At 39.2% G+C, this 21,535-nt stretch overlaps 1 protein-coding gene across 5 annotated transcripts in view; it reads right to left on the bottom strand.

Moving 5' to 3' along the window:
- Positions 1-21,535, bottom strand: part of slc12a7b (solute carrier family 12 member 7b) — a 62,087-nt gene that overhangs the window by 34,473 nt on the left and 6,079 nt on the right. Inside the window, exon 1 of one of the 5 annotated variants that reach the window (XM_008287717.1) lies at positions 13,992-14,369. The exons of the other annotated variants lie outside the window; for them this stretch is intronic. Within the exon in view, the coding sequence (XP_008285939.1) occupies positions 13,992-14,112 (121 nt within the window). The 5' untranslated portion in view covers positions 14,113-14,369. Of the gene's footprint in view, positions 1-13,991; positions 14,370-21,535 lie in introns of those variants that run through there. 5 annotated transcript variants of the gene reach the window in all.

The raw sequence follows: 21,535 nt of genomic DNA, 5'->3' as shown, positions 1-21,535 counted from the left end.
GTGCATGCTGGTATTTGAAAAGCCAGAACAGGTGGGAAAAATCAAACTGGTATTTTCTTAAAAATACATTCACTGTTCAGCACTCAGTAGATTTAAAATTCAGTAAATGTTCTAGAGCAAATCATTTTAAGAAGTTAAACTCAGTGTCTAACCATGCTATTTTGGCATTTTATAGGTATTCCATTTTAAGGGGCACACTTTAAATTTTGTTTTAGCCAAAGTACTACAAATGTCTTTAACCACCTCACAAAGCCTGACATATACAACATGTATCTTGACTCATTTCCTGAATGTTGTACTTCAGTTCACCCTACAATGAAAATCCATTTGTGCGTACTTCAAATTGCTTGAAATCGGCAGACACGTCAGAGACAACTACTTCCACCATTAGAATCTACTTCTTTGTTCACATTCATAGTAGCATTGTAGGATAAGCAGGAGTGCAGATGGTTATGAGAATCCTCAGCGTTGGTACTTGCTTGACCTCCCCAACATCTAAAAATTAAATTGCATTCTTTTACATCACAGCCAGCGCTGTTACATAACGGAGTGGGATTCCCTGACACTGCTACAGTGCAAAATGGAAGATGGCTATGAGTCCAGACGGTCGGTTGTCATTTGTCAAAAAGTGTCTGCTGATTTTTTGCCACCCTTTTCTGCCAACGCTTCTTTTCTAAATTTCTTCTCAGCGTTTTGTGTTGGTGATGACATTACTGGCTACAGATGATGTTCAGAGCGAGGGTTTAAGTCGTACTTCATCAGCACTCTGCTTACTGACTAGTACAAATGTACCAGCAGGTACACAGAGGATGTGCTAATGGTTGTGGTAATAAATGACCATGCATCCTATTTATAACCACTAAGCTGCACACTGTGATGACGCTGTAAGCTGCCTAACACTGCCAATGTTAGCCGACGGGTAACGAAAAAGGACAGAGACGGAGGTAAAGTAAATAAATAAATAAACAAAAATAAAAAATAGAGACAGACAACCTATCACAAGTTCAAATGTTGCAAGCAAAAAATAAAGAAATTATTTTGGCTCAAGGTTAACATAAAAGAAACAAGCCATGATAAATAGAAATATACAAACAAAAACAACAACAATGATTTCATTTGGATGCACTATAGCATAAATTTGCTAGACATCAATGCACACATCTTTGGAGTGAATTGAACTCTACTTGGCAAGGTTAGTGCCATGCCCCTGCCCATAAGTCACACAGGATGACACTTCTTTCAAGCAGCATGACTTTTGATCTAATAGTTCCTAAACATCAGACACAAGATCTCAGCCTCTCAATCACTTCACAATCTAGTATCGGGACTGATAACACAAAAACGTCCGTTGAAGCCAGATTTATCTGAAGGAGAGTCATTACACGAGACAAAATTCAATCTCTACTCCAGGTGAGCCATAGAAAGTCCATCAATCTATACAAAAGAAATGAAGTACTAATAATAAATAGTGATGCTACCAAAGGGCAACTTCAGCAGTACCTCAGTCGAGAAAACTTACCCTTCCGTCGAGAGCCTCCCCTCTGCTCCATTCTGGGGAGCGGGGCTGAAAAGGGAGGTGGAAGGGAGGGGGTCCAAGCAGTAGTTCCTAGAGAACTCCAGTAACGGGGGTTCAAAGTATAGAGACACTGCTAGTGAGGTGCAGAAGTCAGGAATGCTGGCTGTGCTGTGTGGATAATGTGAGGATCAGCTATTTCTGTGACAGCATGTGTGGGTGTTAGTGTGTGTGTGAAAAGTGGCCTGTGACGACGATGTCAGCGACATCAGCCATGCATCACAAAGCACCCTCACCCTCCCACCGAAAGACCTGCAAGCACGCGCGCACACACACACGCACACACGCTTACCTCCCTTCCCTTAACCTCCCTGAGCTACTGATCCCCGCCACACTTGATTGTGCATGTGTGAACGCACACACAAAGGGGAGGAGCAAAGAAAGCCAGGGAAACAGAAAGTGGTAGTAAAAACCGACAGACAGCTTCCAGAGGGATGGATGTGCACGCATGCAGGACAAACAAGAAGCAAAGATTTTGTCTTCTTCACAGAAAGCACATTTTTGCAAGCTTGGGGCACTGGCAGAGCAGAGACAACTCTTGCCATCCTAAGTAAAAGCTGTGCAGTATATCACTTTAAATCAATAAGTGTGTACTATTTTAAACTGCAGGTGCTGCCTGAGTGAGCAGTTTCATTTACGGTGTGACCTCCTGTCCAACCTCCAGGATGTCGTAGGTGCAGATCGATCAGCACAGCACAGAAGCACACAGAATAACAGAGCTTGGAACGATGATGACAACTTGACGCTAAGTCTCAATATCCGCTTTGTACTCTCACATATACATCAGGCATTACTGTGTGATAAATGCCATCAAGCTTAATCAACTATTGAAATTCTTGTGAATCATTCTGAACCATCCACTAAGCACTTCCAACAGTCCTGTGTTAACTGCCAGTTAGATTTAAAAAAAAAAAAAAAAAAAAAAGGATAGCAATAAAACTGAGCTCTTGCACTTGTCAGTGTTTTTGAGTTATGATAACTAGATAACTTAGAGTTAGGAGGAATTAGCCTTTCATCATAAACTAAAGGTACGTTTAATCTTAAATATCTGAAAGTGACAAAGGTAGAGGAGAGGACTAACCCTAATCCTTGAACTCAAAGGTGAAGGTGAAGAGTGATAAAGTCACCAAGCTAATTTCATTAAGTTACCTCAACCTGAATTTAGTTTTAAATCAACTAATGCAAACATCTGAGTTTAAATTGCACACATTAGGTTGATGCAATTACCAACACTATTTTATTAACCCAACCGATTTTTATTATACAACCTAGCATTTGATTAGATGGCACACTACTTTTTGTGTAAAAAAACAAACAAAACAACGTCTGCTCCCCTGAAGACCACCACCTAGGTGTCATTCTGAACTCCATGCTCTCATACCAGTCCCACATCAAGTCCATCACCAAACCTGCACTCTAACAACTCAGAGACATCACTTGGAGACTGTGGCTGAGACCTTTATCCACGCCTTCTTCTCCTCCCATCTGGATTATTGCAATAAAGCTCTGTCTAGGCTGACTAGCAAAGCTCTGGACAGGCTTCAATATGTGTACAGCTCAGCTGCCAGGTTTTTTACCCACAGCAAGCCCTGACAGCACATCATCCCCACCCTCATCCATCTTTACTGGCTCCGGTTCAAGTTCTGTATCTCAAATCCCTTCATGACTTTGCCCTTCAGACCGCCTCCAACCCTAGACCCTGTCCCAAAATCTGCTGTTCTTGGACATGGGTCTGCTCACTATTCCCTACACCAGCCTAGACGTGTACCTTGGAGGCCAGATCATTCAGTGTGGCAGCCTCCACCCTCTGGAACTCTCTCAGCAGAGATCTGCACCACTGCATCTAATGCAATTTTCAAAAAAACGTCCTGAACCCAACCTACTTACCAAGGCCTAATGCCATCTTCCAATCAAGCAGGTTTCCTTGAATGTAGTAATTATCACTGATGTCTTGACTCATCACACCGGCACACACCTCCCCATGTGTATATATGTAAGTGTCTCTCTATTGGGTGACACGACATTGTGGTCTGAAAGATTTCCATTCTTTTTATTTAGTGCTATAGCATTTAAACCTATTGGAAGACCAACAACATATAGCATCCCAGCATAAACTTCACTCCGATATTTAATTTCTGTAAGAACAATATTTGCCTGATGTTACCAGAAAACCAACTAATAATAAATTAGAACATAAAAATAAAAAAATACAAAAATAAATTTCTAATTGCAAATTACATATAAATGATAAAATAAAGATATTTTTCCAGTTCTATTAGTGGACATCACCATCACTGTGTTGAGTGCTGTTAAAGCGTCATCCTTGAGTCTGTGCCATACACACCTAATCTGAGCCCAGGTTGAGCTAGATGTTAGCTGGAAACAGTTAAAGATGAGCTACAGCTCCACAAACAGGATAGACAATGGTAGACAAGCCTCTGCTCCAGCCAAGCTTTGGTGAACCTGGCACTCTGCTGTCGTCCTTTGTATTGGCTGCCCAATAATCTGTTGGTCTAAGAGCATGTCAGGTGGACACTAATCACTTAACCAGATTAGGCTAATCCTGAACTTTTTATAAAACACAGAAGCGACATTGAAGCTCCAGTGTTGAGGAAGACATGGCTTTAAAGCCTGCAGACTCAGTGCAGCTCAATTTCTGCTGCCGTCTTCTGGCCACATCAGTCAGATGAATGTTCTTGTCAGCCTGAGATATGTTGGTCACTTAGGAATTCATGTTGACTCATCAGGCTGTCATTGGGCTATCAATACAAAGAGTGTAAATTTTGACATAACCTTTAAAATTGTTGCAGTTCATGACCAATAATTTCAATAATTAACAAAAAGACTTGTACACTACTTCCTCTCATAAGCAGTTTCCAGCGAGCATCCACCAGGCCATGTGAAGACAAAACTGAACATCTGCTGTTAGCATCAGGAAATTGACAGATGTGTCAAGGCAGAGCTTAAAGAGGGGCTATCAACTCACACAGTAAGAAGGATTTAGTTGTATCAAGCTCCACTTGGTTTGATGTCAGATGGCTGCAGTTATACTTACTTTTGTTTGTGTACGTATGTGCGTGCGCGCATAAATGTCTGTGTGTTGCATTTAATGATGTCCTAAGCCTTTAAACCTGTCAGGTAAACAACACGGCCTGTTACGCAACACAAGGCACGAAGGAGAGGACAGACACAAGGGTTAGTGACAGTCTGTATCAGCGTCTGCATAGAGAGGGATTTACCGGATACTTTAAAACATCCATGCTGGGATAGGGAAAACTGCTATAAATTGATCAAACTGACACAAGTTTAACAGAATGAGGAAAACCTAGAGGATTTAGATGCAACAATAAATTAGCGATGTGTCAGCTGGGTTCAGAAACAGCCTGTAGTTGAGAATGTATGGGAGTATGTGAGAAAAAAAAGAGGGAGAGAATGGGTGTCAGCCAAGGTTAGTGGGATCAATGTTACTTAGTGCTGCTAACACTTGAATCCTCATTGCCATGAGTAAACACTAACCACGAGATAGGTGGGAAAAAAAATACAACATTGCTGTTGCTGGTACAGAGTAGGTGGTTTTACAAAATGTCACTGCCCTCCACTCCTAAATTATTAACCAAACACAACATTCCTGTTTTTTGAACACAGTATTTTTTGCTGCACAAGAAGAATCCTCTACTGTTTTGTACATGAAAGAGATAGCACTTTTGCCAGTTTCTTGTTTTCCTATTATCGTTCTGTGGCAAAGGGTTCAATAAACATTCTCCTGATGTTATGTTAAATGGATGCAAAGATGTCTGAAAAAGAGCTGCAAGGATTATTCAATCAGCTTTCAGCCGAAAATGATTCAGTCGCTATTTTGAAAATGTATTGATCAGCTTTGAAAATTGACATAATTCATCTTTTTTTTTGGCATTTTATAGACCAAACACCTAACTCACAAATCAAAAAAATCATCAACAAATATACCAACAAATACATTCAGTGCAAAACACAACACAGGTTTTTGCTCCTTTTATTCCACTCAGTTTGATTAAATTTTACGTAAAATCTGCCATGTATTAAAATTTGCATATTGTTTTCCTTCTTGCATTGGTGTAGCTAGTTAACAATACGTTCCAATGCAACGAATAAAAATGGACATTAAACACTTCAAAGCACTCCTTATTGTTAGATTACAAGCTACTACATTGAAAGCATTTTTAGACTTATCAGTGGAATAGAAATGAATGTGTTGGCTGGTATACATCTGGATTGTAATTCTCGATAAACACTGAGGGTATGCCCTGAACAGTAAAAGACCAACCTTTTCCCAGTTAGCTGGGATTACACACATTTAAAGGGTTCATCACCTTCGAGGAGGACGGCTTCTGTGGACAACATTTTTTTTCAATATATATATAAGCTACATTATAACAAAAGGGTTTTTTCCTGCTCATAAAAATACATATTTTCAAGTAAAAGTTTCTTTTCACTCTTACAAAGAATGTGGTTTATCCTGAGTTACTAAATTTCACACGTCAAAATGAGAAGTGGCACACAAGTAAATGTCAAACACAAAAAAGCAACTTTTTGAAGCATAAATTAGTGACTTGGTTTTTATGCACTCTCATTAAAAGGAAAAGAGCAGATGTAATAGTAGCAAAATTAAGTCTGTCATATCAAAAAACAAGTTTGAACTTGTACATAAATATGTCTATATTTGATTTAATCTACATTTTTCAAAACAAAAGACATTGGTGCATCCTTAAGATGTTTTTACATAATCCAATTTTTCGAGGTACATGCAGACAACAAGCAATGATCTTGCTTTATTTAATCTCTTTCACCACTATTGTAAAGTCGGAGGACACACATTTTCCCCAAAGTTTTTCATCAATTTTACTTCTAATGAAAATCACAGTGTTACTGAATCTCCTGAGACTACTGGATGAATGCACAACACTACTACTGGGTTATGTTGTGGCTGTTGTTTGTGAAAGTTCCAAATTTTTTGTTTTTCTGTTAACTGGGCATGTAAAAAAAAGAAGCACACAGCAGTATACATGAGAAGTGTTCAAGCTACTGAAATGTAGTTACTGGTTACTAGTTAGCTCTTTCAAAAATAATGAAATTATTTTGCAATTATATTATAAAAGAAACAACTTACCGGTAGTTATTTTTAAATGTCTACTTTAGTTCTGTTATGACTACACACACAGCCTAGAGGTATTATGACACAGCATTTGTTATTTTTCCCAGTCCTTCCTGTTTGTCCTGAGCAAAAGTGCACATGATTCACTGTCATATGAGAACAACAATAAAACCATGGGGTTTCTCATAAACAGGCAAACCATTTTTCCTCAACCTAAGAATTCTTTATCCAAAGAAAGCAAAACTACATACTCCTTTATGACGTCAGGCAGGAAAAGGATCACGAAAATCACACACATACGACCTTATCCAGAAGGTGTCACTATCTCACAATGCTGAGGTAACAGTGTGCATGTATTTGCTGAACTCCCATTCAACACACTTTTACAATTAATTGTAGCTGCAGATGGCAAGCTACATTCTAGGATTTCATGTAGATTCACACCAGCCTTTCCTCTAACCCCTCTCCCAGTGTCCACTTTAAACGGAGCCAAGGCAATTTAGAAGGATATGACGGCCTCCAGGAACCAGATGGTGGTTGGGCTACCAACATCTGGTTCCTAGATTAAGAGAATATTTAATATAAGGGATTGTGGGAGGTATTTAAACAACTGAAGTAGAGGAGATTGTCCACTCACTATTTCAGTACTTCCAATAAATGCCATGTAATATACAAGTATATGGTAAGTATAATTGTCTTGTGCCTAAATGATTTTCGTTAAGAAGCTAAAACAAGCAAGAAGACTGAAATACTGAGTCTCCACAAGAGGCAAAGCTCAGCTAGAAGATGATGTTGGATTGTTATGAGTCAGCACGAGGAAACTGCCTTGTTTTACCTAGACAGTGAGGTCAGAGGTCATCTCTTGAGCTGGCAGTGATTCAATGTCACACACACGCTCAGGCTTCCAGCAGAGGTTATTATTGCCAACAGAAAGCCTGCATGTGGTTACCATGTGGCTTTTTGGCTCTGTGATGTTTTAAATTAGTGGGAGGTCATCATACCCAGTATTTTACACATTGCATAACTGTTGGCTTACTGCCAGTGATGTAACTGTTAAACAATTAGGAAAGAAACAATCATTTCCAAGAAAATGAGTAGAGATTTATTGCTGTACTCAAAACAGGTACAAACAGAAAAGCAAAAAGTTGTTTAGTATCTAAACCGAACCTGTGCATGTTTGTGGCTGCATGTAAAATGGAGCCATGAATATGATAATGGAAATGTAGGAAAATCAATAATAATGACCCAATAATACCTTAATAGGTATTGTTAGTGACCACATCCTAGAGTGGGAATGTTTTAACAGCCATTAAAGTGTGGCTTGGCTCTAACCAGACTATTCCCTACTTGAATTTTTATTGGTTTGTCATGATTGGAACAACAAAGCCACAGCATGTCTGCTGACATATATCAACAATGTCACACCCACAATGTTCAGAATTTAAACTGAATAAAAAAAGGTTTATCAGTAAAGTAGTGCCAAAGTTGAAGTGGAAGATCTCAAAGAGCAGAAACTGTCACAACAAGGTTCGTGAACAAGATCAGGATAAAAAACCAGTCAGCATTGGAAATACGCAAACTGTAAAGATGGCAAAAGAGGATTCCTTTTTTTCTGGACGTCAGTGTCAGAGATATCTGATTTGTTAGGCTTGTAATCATGGTCAAAAGATTAGCAGCTGGAGGAGTTTATACAGTATGTGACGCTATGTAAACGAAAGCCAAGTGAGGCCTGAGGGCATGACACAGACTACAGCTGACAGTGAAAGGATAGTGGGAAAATAGAGAGTCATAAAAACATGTGCATGCTTACTGGTTAGAGGCTTATCAAAGACAGCACATTTAGAGCAGGGAACTGTGAGAACAAGATCACTGAGCAGGAACTAGGAAGCAGCAGACAGCGAGGGCAGGACTGTCTGTCTGAACAACCGATCAATGTAATGAAATTTCCACTTAGCTGAAATGCTTTATATATATGCAATATATATATAGTGTTCAGGGCTGCACAGTGGCTCGGTGGTTAGCACCATCATCTCACAGCTAGAAGATCCTCGGTTTACATCCTGGTGAGGACACCTGGGATCTCTCTGTGTGGAGTTTGCATGTTCTCCCCGTGCAGCGTGGGTTCTCTCCAGGTTAGTCCCACAGTCCAAAAACATGTTGAGATTAATTGGTGATTCTAAATTGTCCGTAGGTGTGAATGTGAGTGTTTGTCTGTCTCTAAGTGTAGCCCTGTGATAGACTGGCAATTTGTCCCCTGTTTTTGCCCTGAGTCTGCTGGGATATACTCAAGCCCCCCGGGATCCTAGTGAGGATGAAGCAGTGAATAGATAATGGATGTACATCTTGTTCATTGATTCATGTATAAATTTATGCAAGGGATGGTCTAAAAAATGTTTATAAAGCGAGCTCTCCAATGACAGGTATACAAGTATTTGGGCATTTGCTGCGATCTCCTCCGAACTGTAATTGTCTTTGCCAGCCTCAAGTGTTTCTTTACCATGCACACATAGGACACATGCTTTACATTGTAAAGCACTTTGAGTACCACTAAGGTAGAAAAGCGCTATATAAGTGCAGACTATTTACCATTTACATTCCCTGACCTCCACACATCGGGTAAATTGTTTCTGCCAAACAGCTGTTTGTGTGTGAAGGCCTATAGGTGATACCCACACTTTTATAAGTATATTAGGCAATCATGCACAGCTGCAATTTATGATACTATTTTTCTGAAGAATTATTTGGGGGTTAACTTAAATCATGTTTCCATGACCCATGGACAGGGTACAGACATTGAATAACGGTGTCTGATTGTTTTGCTGTGAAACAGATAAAACCGCCAGAACTAAGTGATATGGCCAACACAAACACACTGCTGAGAGTTGGGAAACATTGTAGGGTCAGGTTGGACACATGCTGCAGCATAAATAACCTAAAAAAGAGTTTCCTAACTGCTCCTGGAGGTCTGCAGGCGCTTTAAACTGAGACCAGGACCAGGTCTCTATATGTGTCTTAAAGATGTGACACAAATGCTACAAAATCTGTGTTCATGTTATATGTCGTCCTTTTTCACAAAGGAAGATAAAAGTTTGCTTTAGAAAGACTAGAAAGGACAAAGAAAGAAAGGTGAGTTCATCTTTTAAATAACAACTGGCCAGACTCTCAGCTGCTTGTCATTCCCCTATACTCTTTTTTTTACCATTTCCTGTCTCTCTCCACTGCCACTGTCAAATGAAGGCTTAAAATGCCCACCCAAAAAACAGAGTCTTAAAAAAAATCTCACTTTCTCTGATTGCAGCTGCTTAAATTTAAGGATTTTCAGCTTCTTCTTGTCTGACATTACAGCACTGGCAATCGGTTCCACACAGTATCTTTGGATTTTGATCTACTAGTTAAAGGTATCACTATGAGAGGGGATTTGTCACAAGGTTTTAATGTCTTTTAGATCAAACTATAAATTGATTAATCAAGAATATATTTGCCAGACTAATTAGTTTAGAAAAGTGATCAGATGCCTCATCATTACAGTTTAAACAATTATGGTTGTATTGCTGTTTTTTTTAGACTAAATATATCAATAATAAAATGATTCAGTGACAGTTGAGGATGCTAGATTTGACTAAAACATAAGAAACTACTTTCCCAGCTGAGTCATCCCCGACATGACATCACAGGCAACACGATATGCTTATATGACAGTTTGTTGAAAGCATATTACATGTGTTGCTTGTGAAATGCAGCGAGCAATATAAGTACTATGCAAAAGCATAGGAAATTAGAGAGTTAACAACATAATAAGGAGAGACGGAGAAACAAAAATACAGACTGCCACATACAGCTTTAAACAGAACCAGACCTGCCTGGGAAATAAACAGGAAACACATGTCTAGGACAGATGGGCAAACAGACCAACGGACAGCGGCAGAAACACTCCAATCACCTGCTTAGTTTCAGCTTCAACACAGCAGAATAAAGGCTGTATTTTACTGTAGCAGCTTTACATTGATCTTTGTAAGCAAGTGATGTATTAGTGGGTCACAACTAACCACTACAGTATTTGTTTTCCTAAAGCTACTGAAGCCATAGGCTCCACATCATACCCAGTCTGTCATTTATTCACAAGGCGTGGCTCGGTCATAAGTCCTGAGTATGATACCTTGCGTGGCAGAAGGAAAACCGTGAGAAAGACATACTCTTGGGGAGTCTATACTCTGTCTGCACTCCCACAGAATATTTGACCATTATGTAGACTCTGTAGCTCACACATCATCCTACTCCACCCACTCCCACAGAGATTCTGCTCACTCCCCCTGGAACACTGTGTTCTGTCCAAAATCTGTATGCCCTATGTAGCAGAGAAAATGAGACACATGTAGTTTGGTTTTATTACTCTAACCTAATTTAACTTTGGTGCTACTACATGCTCAGGAAGACACTTGGAAATGAAAAAAAGAGCCTTAATAAAAAAATGAAAAAAAAACAAAGAAAGAAAATATAACCAGCCTCAGCATGTGGCAGTGTAATCTAAAATTCATAGACTGACTCCCTTGATTGCAAACCTTTTGCGTTTGTCTGAACAAATTGCTGGATTCAGGTGATATCCTTAGTTTCAAAGTGTTATCAGTGAGAGAAATTAGGTGAACAATGAGGTGATGAAATGGTTTTTAAGCTAAACAAAGTTGTCAGAGACTTTCAGTTGAGACCAGTTACACACAAAGACAATGCCGAACAGAAGTGAAGTTTCACTGTCAAAAGACTAGTCAAGGTCTTCCTATGTGTTTCAATGTGGCTGCACATTCAAGATTCAAATATTATATATATGTGATAAAGTATTATCACAACAGAAAGGGCAGGAATTCAAAACTGGCACAATAGGATGATTGCGAATGATTTCAGTGGCTTGCCTTTCAAAGGGATGACGTAAGGTAAAATGTAGACATGAGACAGAAAGGCAAATGTTATGGCTTTCAGCTGAGGCCAATAGTTAAGCTGCTCTTGTTTTATTTGGTTAGGTTTGCATTTGTTTGGATGACTAAGGAGGACTGAAGCAGCTTCCATTTGATGTTAACAAAAGACAAAGTTTGAAAATATTTTCTGCATCAACTGCTTTATGTTTTGACTAATCTGATGCAGTGCCAGGAGGGTGTCATGTTCATGTGTCAGAGGTTAAAGCTGGACTTCCAAATAGTGGGTTCATGAAAAAAAAGAGTGAGTGGGACATCAGCATCAATTTAAGGAAGGAGTAAGCAATGGGAATATGAAGAAACAGGGAAGGAGAAACGGACAAAGAAGAAAGACTGAATGAGGAAAGACTGGAGTCCATTACATTACAGCATGGGGGTGGGGTCTCACCTCCCCCCACTCAGCCAACGGGAAGCAAGCCAGCAGCATAATCAATAACAGGGACTGCTATTTGACTCTGTCCTCCCTACACATGCTCATGAGCCAACAACATTTATGCTATCAAGAACCCTCCCTAGCAAAACACATAAAACCAACACCTTCAGCCGGTCCTCCTTCCCAGAGTCTGCTAGTGTCATCATACTGTAGTCATCAAGTTCTCACCAAATCAAAATTATACAGTTTGTATCCTTTGTTCTGTATACATCTATGTAAGAGGACCTGTGGATTTGTGTTGACAATACACTGTACCTCCTTTAAACTGTCTCATGCCAAACAAAATAACGTGTGTGGTCCTGATACTTCGACAAGTCAAATTACAGCACATCACTTTGTGGCTTCAGATCAAATGCATGGCCTCATCCCCTGCTCACCCACTGCTGTTGTCACTATAGCCTTTGTCGTAGACAAATGATTTGCATGCGTACAAACAAGTACAGGGGAAACCAAAGCAGTATGATATTCTGTATAACTATCATCATAAAATGCCATTCTCTCTCCCACAGTCTGTAAAATCTTACCCAGCATGCAGCCGTAATTGCAGCTCCACAGCAGAAATTAAACACTGGGAACTGATTCGCTCAGCGCCATGTAAAGTGCTGTAAAAGCACCAACTTAACTAACAACAAGCTGAAAAAAAACATCAAGTGTCAGAAAGGAGTTTGTTAAATATGTACTCCATGACCTCTCCATGTTGAATGGTATGGAAACCAGGGGTGTAGCACTGTCAGTACGCCTTGAGACAGGCTGATGTCAGTAAAAGCTGTATGTAGAAATAAGAAAGGACAACATTTTGTTTCGACACCAAATCTATAATGTTACATGCATCAATCTGTCCAGTTGCAAGATGTGTTGAAATGGTATTCAAAGTTAAGCAAACTGTTATCAAGTCCACCAAGTTGGCCTTGTTCCAACTACCAGCTAAAAAATGCAGGCTATGAATCAGATTTCCCAAAGTATAGCCCTGCTTTGCTAAGTTATAAACGACGCATATTTGCTGACCTTTACACATAATACAATTACAAGGGTTATTCCAGTTCATGTATTCTGCCTTGTGTTCTGTCTTGGTCCAGGCTCCTCAGGGAAGTATGTGTCGTGTCTGAGCCAAGGTATTGTGTACAAGTTCTGTTATCCTGTTGTTTGTAACACCATGAGGTTCATTGCAAGGTCTTCAGAGGGTGAGTCATGGTGGAGGTTGCATGTCAATGGTAATCAACACAGAGAGATGTTAAGAGATGTGAAAGTCATGGGTGTTCCAATTAGAGCATATGTGTGGATCCTGTATTTGCTACAACAGCACTAGGAAACATAGCATTACATGGAAATATAAAAAAAAATAAAAATGAAGAAAACAGATGAACAATAAACTGGTTGTTGATGAAGAAGCAAGGCAAAATACACTGAAAACAAGGGAACTTATCAAATCTAAAAACACCCCTCTTCCCCTCCACACCACCAGTTGTGCTGGAAGATACAAGCAAATAGAAGGGGGATTCTGTCATGGAACAAAATCCAAGTCAAACTCCCTTCAGTGGCAGTAGCGTGTGAGGAAAACCATCATCTCACGCAGCTGCTGGAAAATGAACAAGCTTTCCCTAAAATGCAGACTTCCCTGCACATTATCCACCCACACACAGCCATAAACAGGTTTTTTTTTTTTTTTTTAAATATAGGCAACAGTAGCCCTTGCAATAAAGCCAAATTATCAGCCTGCACTGGATTCTGTAAGCAAAGTCTGGAACTCTCCAGAGCTACTTCTCAATCTACCATCTCGACAGAAGATGCATTCCAGCTTTAAAAAGGGTGTGAAGAGTGTCTGAGTATAGAAGTCTTTACATTTGCATAAGTAGCCTACTTGGTGGAGACAAATAAAACATCTGATCTCACCTGTGGTGCCCTCCTCTTCCTCTCTCAGCACATTGTTGTCATCCACATCATCCTCCTCGTTGCCCTCTTTTGCCTTTCTTGTGTTGTCCTTCACCGGGACCACAGTGAAGTTGGTGGGCATTTTTACACCATGTGCTTCCTCTCGATGCCTCCTGTTTGTCACACTCTTATCTCTCCCTGCTTTCTCCTCCCTCCCTCTCTGTTCAGCTGCTTCTCGTTCTCTCCTTTCGTTCAACAACTGTCACTCTTCTCTTCTTTCTTGCTCTCGTTCTCAGTTGTTTGCTTTTTTTTGCTCAGACTTACTGCCTTGGTGTACTTTAGCCTCCTGGGCAGACCCCAAGTCTTACTTCTGAGTTTTTGTTCCTATCGCTAGGATTCTGCTGTCCACCCATGTGACCCCGACCCCCACCGCACCAACTATCCAAATAAGGAAGAACAGGACTGCCCCGCCCAAAGGGGGCAGTACAACAAACACACACTCTCGCAGAAAACATGACATGCATTTGTGCTCATCAGTGTGTGAGAGCATATATACAGCTCTTTCTGTGCCTGGGGGCATATCCCCTGCCCAGGAATGTCGCTCTGTCACACACACAACAAAAGACAGCAATGTCAGCCTTTGTTCAATGAAAGGAGGAAGTCCAGAGCTGCTCCATTCAGGAAAATCTTATAAACACGCAAAAGCACGCATATACATTTCCTCACTTCCTATGCAGTGTTATTTGACCCCGTGTGGATACTCAGAAGTGAGCAGTGCTGTTTTAAAGATGAATACTAGCTGTTGAAACACATGTTCCTACAGAGAGCTAGCACATGTAGTTGGACATGCTTCTGCTTCACATGCAAATCTCATTATCAATGTACTGTAATGTTACTGGAACAATATACAAAGAAAAGGTTACTGGGAAAGTGAAGGAGGGATAGCGTGGGGACGCAAGTAAAAACAACTTACAGCTTTCATCTCTTTAAAACAACCTCCAAATTTAAATATAGCATTAACAGAGACAAACACCTAAGAATTTGGGGGCATTATAGTTTTAATTAGACTGTATTTACAGGGTAGTGAGTTTTTTCAACATAGTTTTCTGAGGCAGTTAATAATAATAAAAACTGTCACCTCATTTGTCTACTTCTTCAAATGACATAACTCCCAAAAAATAGAAAAAAAGAAGAATAAAGACACAATTTCATTACCAAGTACCTCCTTTTTCTTATTCCCTGTTTATTTGAGCAGTTGTATTGCTGCTCATATTAAAATCCATCAGCTGTTCTTATCACTAATCCAAAACCAAAGAGTCATTTCCTCAAAGTACAAGGTTCCTGAAACATGACGAACACTACACATGATACAAGGGATCCCACCAAGCAACAAACACCCCTGTGTATTGGGAAATACGAACAAAACCTCTGCTTGACCAAAAATGAACTCAGATGACCAGTTCTTTTTTATAATGTTTCAGCTCTAGACCTAGAGCACATGGAGACCCACCCAGAACAAAAGCCTTTCCCCAACATGACGACATACCAGATCAATACAGTGAAGGGAAGGGTGGGGGCTACAGGAAACAGGAAAGGAGGAGAACAGAGGGTTAGAGAATCAAAGAGACAGAGATGGGTATGCAGTTCGAATTATCTACAGGACAGCATTTCCTCTTTGTAGCACTATGACTTATGCAAGGCTCAGAGTTACATTCTGAATACTGAGCTAGAGGAAAATTCCCTCTACACCACAGTGGTCAAGAGTATTCCTGAATCTGGGCCCTAATGCTGCGAACATCTTGATGGAAATCTGAAATATCTAGCCACTCTGTCTGTTAGATTGGCATTTCCTTTGTCTGCAGTTGTGACATATAAAAATGGCATAACATTTTCTATTACATAACTGTTCATGTCTGTAAGTCTAGCCTTCAAAGAACAGTCAGCTTTCAATAAACATCTCACAATTTTGGTAAGTGGGTGTGGTTACAAATATGGTGCCGGATCCAGACTACACACACATCAAAACTTCCAGAGAACAGACTGGCAGCTCTAGCACAACTGGAAGCCGCTACTATTTCTACTATTCCAGGGAATGTTTTTGTGCTCGGTGAAAGGGAAGCATTAATCAATACCGTGATCTGACAACTTAATGCTCACTAAGCATTATGGAGCTGCTAAGGTAACAAAGACTGCACTTATCTACTCACTGCTCGGTGGATGAGCAGTGATGTAACTGGCATCCGCTGATTCAGTGGTCAGACAGACTGATTCTCAGGAACAGTCGGAGCACCCAGGCCGAGAGGACAATGTCCTTTTTGTGAGAATGTTCACAATACACGAGATGGACTGAACACTAGGCTAATACACGGTGACATAAGCAGCTCTCAGACAGTTTTTCACCACAGCATAATTGATTCAAGGCATAATATATAAACACTGAAACACAAGTGCATGCATTATATAACTTATTTCTAGACTCTTCTCTGAAAGAATCACAGAGAGAGAAACTAACAAAACGATCCAATATGAAAAACACAAGCTCAGGCAGTCACTCATAAAGTATTTAGTGGTCACAGTCAGTAAAGCTAAAATACAATTTTGGTATTAAGAAATTAGATTAACAGTTTCAAATGGCTCCTAAAGACACGCAATATTTAATCTTAGCAAGTAAACGATCCTCAATTTTGAGTGTTTTCTTTTACGAGTAAACAATTTAAAATCTAAATTTCCATTTCATGACAAGGAGATAAGTTGTTAAAAACATCCATAATCTACACAGTGTCTTTTTCCTGTGGCAAGAAGAAACCGCTGTTTACTGCTATATGGAAAAGCTGGGATTAATGGAAAGTCTGCATAAAGGGTATAATGCATATATGCACAGTCTGTGGTCCTGGCAAACTTTAGACAGTGTGAGTTTGACTGCTCAGAAAATAACAACAGTTAAAATTGTGCTGAACTTTGTCTTTGCAGGCTCAGATTTCTCAGCCCAAAATAGATGCATTCATTGATTCTACAGGGGAAGAGACTGGATTTGTGACACAAAAACCAAGGGCAGGCAAAGGACACAAATCAGGGTGTGGAGAGGAGCTCAGCCGTCTCTTCTTACAGATATTTGATTTGTTGTGTGTTTGACCAAAACAGATAATTCCATCTTTTGCTTTTATTTTCTTTATTAAATCTTTAGTTTCTTTATTAAATCTGCATTTTATTATCCCTGTCATGTTCTCGGGATCCATGACATATTAAACTGCAAAGAGATGTTTATGGGGCCCAAAATGAAAGCAGGAATATCAAATATTTGTTTAAGAACAAACAGAAATGTATTTAATACGGTTGTCTTGATTCAAATAATGTAAAAGCACAACAAATGATACAAAAACAAAAAAAAAGGTTTAAGTAACTGATGGAACTTTTAGTGTAATATGATAAACATAAGATAATAACAATCAGATATTAATGTGCTTTTCTGTTATTAAAGTGGTGTTCTCTTTGCTAAACATCAGTTTCAGAAAAGATTTTTCCAATATTAAGATGCATTTATTTTGAAAAAAAAACATAAATAAATACTGAGTGAGTCTAAGCGAATATTGTTCTTCAGGACATCAACATAGCAAAAATAAAAATGATCTCTACATCCTGACAGCAGTATTAAAATCAGAAAACATTCCTTCCTATGCTTACATCCTGCAGCCTGTCAGAGGCCCAACCAGTGACTGACAGTGCCCCCTAGAGGACACACAAGGAAGGTGAGGATCATTCTACTGAATAGGGCAGAGTAAAACTGCTGTTAAAGTACAATACAGATATAAAGGACATCATGGTGGTCACAAATTGCACTGTCAGCTCTTTAACATGTCATGTGAGTGTAGGTCATGGACTTTTGTCAAATGTCATCTTTCGTTCTCTCTATTTACTTCTTCCTGTTTTCCAAACTACACTGCATGATTTTTGAGTTGCAAAGAAAAGGAAGTCTAAATTGTCAGACACCAGCTTCCAAAAGGTGATTCTTTTCTGGTTTCTTTCCTCCTCCATGACAGTAAACTGAACATATTTATGTAATGGACAAAACAAGATCTTTGAGGATGTCAACAATGATCCACATTTTTCACCACTTTGTGACATTTTGTGGTCCAAACAAGAACTCAGTTAATAAAGAAAATAATGGATGGATTAATCAAAAATTACAATAATCGCAATCAACTGGGCCTGCCCATCACTTTTCTATACGTCATTGAGTATGACTGCATGGTAATTGTTGGATTTCACCACACAGGGCCCTCTGTGGAAACATCTGCATTTATTATGTTTTTCTACACGTTTATTCATGGGTTTTGTTTTTTTTTTAGTAATTAGGTAAGTCGTCTGTAGCTGAAGACTAATGATGATGCTCTATTGCCCCCAATTGATCACATGCGGAAATACACCAGTACAACCCCCAACAAGGAAAATTATGGAAGAGTCTACACATATACACCACAATCAATCAATATACCTCACAATATTAATACAATATTAATTAGAAACTATGTAATCAGCTGGAAACTGGCAAATGGAAAAGGTTTTTTTTTTTCTATGAGCACTGTGGAAACAATGTCAGCCATCATATCCAGTCAGACTTTCCTAATGTCTGATCATGAAGTGGTGACTGGATCATATTTAGTTTCCTTTCTGAAACCTTTCCACGACATTACATTATTTGTCTGTTGCCTTAACTAAGAGTTGAAGGTGAGCTCAAATCCATGACAGCACCTAAACTATATTAATAAATAAATCTATATATATATACAACCACATAAACAGGAGTTAAAGATGGAAAAATGTCTCTAGTTGCAATCAGCTATTCAAAGTCAAGCTAAAGCACAATATATCTAATTTTAAAAAGACCTGTAAAGACCACCCTCTGCATCATTTAAGCCACACCTCAACCATCTCAGGTAGCAGCACACTTGACCGTCACTCATCCATTAAACACTGTATTTAACACAATAGGCTCAGGTGACACTTTTCTCTCATCTGAAGGTTAAGGTGTTTCCCCTTCATATTGCTTTGTGTCCTCTATAATCAGAGGAAACCTTCAAGCTTAATTTTGCTACAACTCAAACCTTGTTACCACTTAGCAGCACCATTGTATGTGTTTTATAAGCTGAAGTCGTATTTAAATTAGAAAGCACCTCACATTGCCCTCAATGTTTTCTTTACACCCTGGCTGAATCAGAGCTGCTCTCAGTTTTTATTGACAACATGAAGAGAGTCAACCACCGAGAAATGTCACATGACTACAATATATCACATATTAACACAACATATAAAATGCTAATTTGTGAGCTTTCCACAGACTTACTCCAAGTAATTCTGTGAATGTCAGACTATTCATTCAAGTAAGTTGTATGATGGAGATCAGTTGACACTAGTAGAAAACAACTATGAAGTTATCTCTACAATCAGGGAGGACCAATAATCCATCAGTGTTTGCAAAATGGAACCATCAGTGGTCTCATTCGAGCCTTTATCTCTCCTGATATGTCAGCTAGCTTGACAGTACTACCAGCCAATGAGTAAGTTCAGCAAAATACAGAAGTTGACTCAAGTGTTTTGTCAGCTCAGTTCCTTTTAAGGCAGACAGCACAGTACAAGTCATGAGAGAGGCTAGAAATGATTGAAGCTTCCACTATATCAGTTTCATCTCTGGTGTCTTACTGGACTGTAGTCATGTAGACTGCTCGCAACAGGGGTGGGGTTAAGAAGGTTATCCTCAGGCTCTTCATTCAGAGACCGGCAGAACATGACACTGCTGTGATGCGTCTCTCTACACATTTCTGACATCTGATATCCACCAAGTAACTCTGAATGTACTAAGCTGTATTTTCACCCTGCATATGCCTGAGGTGGACACAATAACATGAGGACATGATCAATATAAGACAGAAATGAGTCATTACATTTTTGCTGAGACTGTGCCAGATCTCTGTGCAGACTCATGGTTGCTTGTTACTGTTTTTTTTTGCAATAAAACAAAAGACAAAGCATGTCATAGAGCTACAGAAACATTTTTATCAAGTAAAAAAAGGTGGTATTTAACGCTGAACTATTTTGTCCACTCCCCCATTTGTACTTGTTGATTTGAGTCTACAAGATAAGTCTTGGCCAGCTACTGATGTCATTTCAAACGCAGATTTTGCTCTCCAGGGGCCTCATTTGGCTGTATTTTGTCCTAAACTAGTATTTACTGCAATAGCAAAGGCAACAATGCCAAAATGACTCACAGTAAATGCCTTACTTATCCTTGCACATACTAGTGCCTAAGAGCTGGAAAACCCCATGACTACCAACCGTGATTGTAGAGAAACTCCAGCGGAAAAATACATTGTGTAGTTTTTCCCATAACGTCTGTTCAGCGTCTGTTCAAAGGCTTTCAGGTGCTGTTATCAGTCTGACCACTAGCATTGTCTGCCTGAACTAAACAAAAGCTTCACTTTTATGTACAGAGCTAGAAGTGATAAGAACAGGATTTCAGTTGATTACATTAGTGTTTCTATTTTCAGTAAGTACGGTACATTGATTTGCAGATATTTTGTGTATTTATAGTATAAAGGGATATCCCTAATAGGGCTTCATTTAACAATGACTGTCACTGTCGACTGATCTGCTGATTATTTTCTCAATAAAGTCATTAGTTGTTTGGTATAAATGTCAGTAAATCATTAAAAATGTCAATCAATGTTTCTCGAAGCCCAAGATGACATCCTCAAATGTCATGTTTTGTGTACAACACAAAGATATTCAGTTTACTGTCACAGAGGAGGAAATAAACAAGAAAACATTCAAGAAGCTGGAATTTAAGATCTTTTTTTAAAAATCCTCAAATCAATTGATTAACGATCAAAACAGTTTCGGATAAAACAAAAACATCCAGATCATTCGATGCATTGAGAAAGTGGCCATTTTCCACACAGACTTCAGTACTTTAAAAAATGACCACGAGTACAACGTAACGTTTATAGGAGACAACAAAGTATTTCGTAGTTGAAGCTCACATTAATTGGAGGTTTTTTTTGGCCCTTTCCCCAAATTTATTGGGTATCTGCCAATATTGAGTCTGGTCTGATACCGATATGTACAGACAGCAGAAAAAAACAAATAAATAAATAAAACTGAAAAATCAGTTCTGACCACAGCTAATCAGTGATGTCAAAGTGGTATTTCTAAGTTTGGTGAAGACATTTAATTGCTAGATAAGACTATGTGTTTTTCTGTAGCAATTCCATCAAGAATTGTAAGACAAGAAGGATATGATGCTGTGTTTATTGAGGTAGTGTAGTTGCAGCTGAAACTGACACCAACAGGCTCCCACTGTTGATTCAACCCAGGTTTCCTAAATGTGCACCATCACAAAGCGGTATTATTGTATTTGTACAATATTGTTATGGTGTTATGTGTACTGTAAAACGAGTATAACATCCTTGAATGAAGGGTGTGACACCATTGTTGACCTTTGAAAACAAATGCCCAATTCAAAAAACAGAAATACTTGATGAAAATGCTATTTCCAAGATTGCGTTAGACTG

Source organism: Stegastes partitus, unplaced genomic scaffold (assembly GCF_000690725.1).
Source record: "Stegastes partitus isolate 25-593 unplaced genomic scaffold, Stegastes_partitus-1.0.2 Scaffold516, whole genome shotgun sequence".
NCBI lineage: Eukaryota > Metazoa > Chordata > Actinopteri > Pomacentridae > Stegastes > Stegastes partitus.
This window is presented reverse-complemented; position numbering and strand designations above follow the sequence as displayed.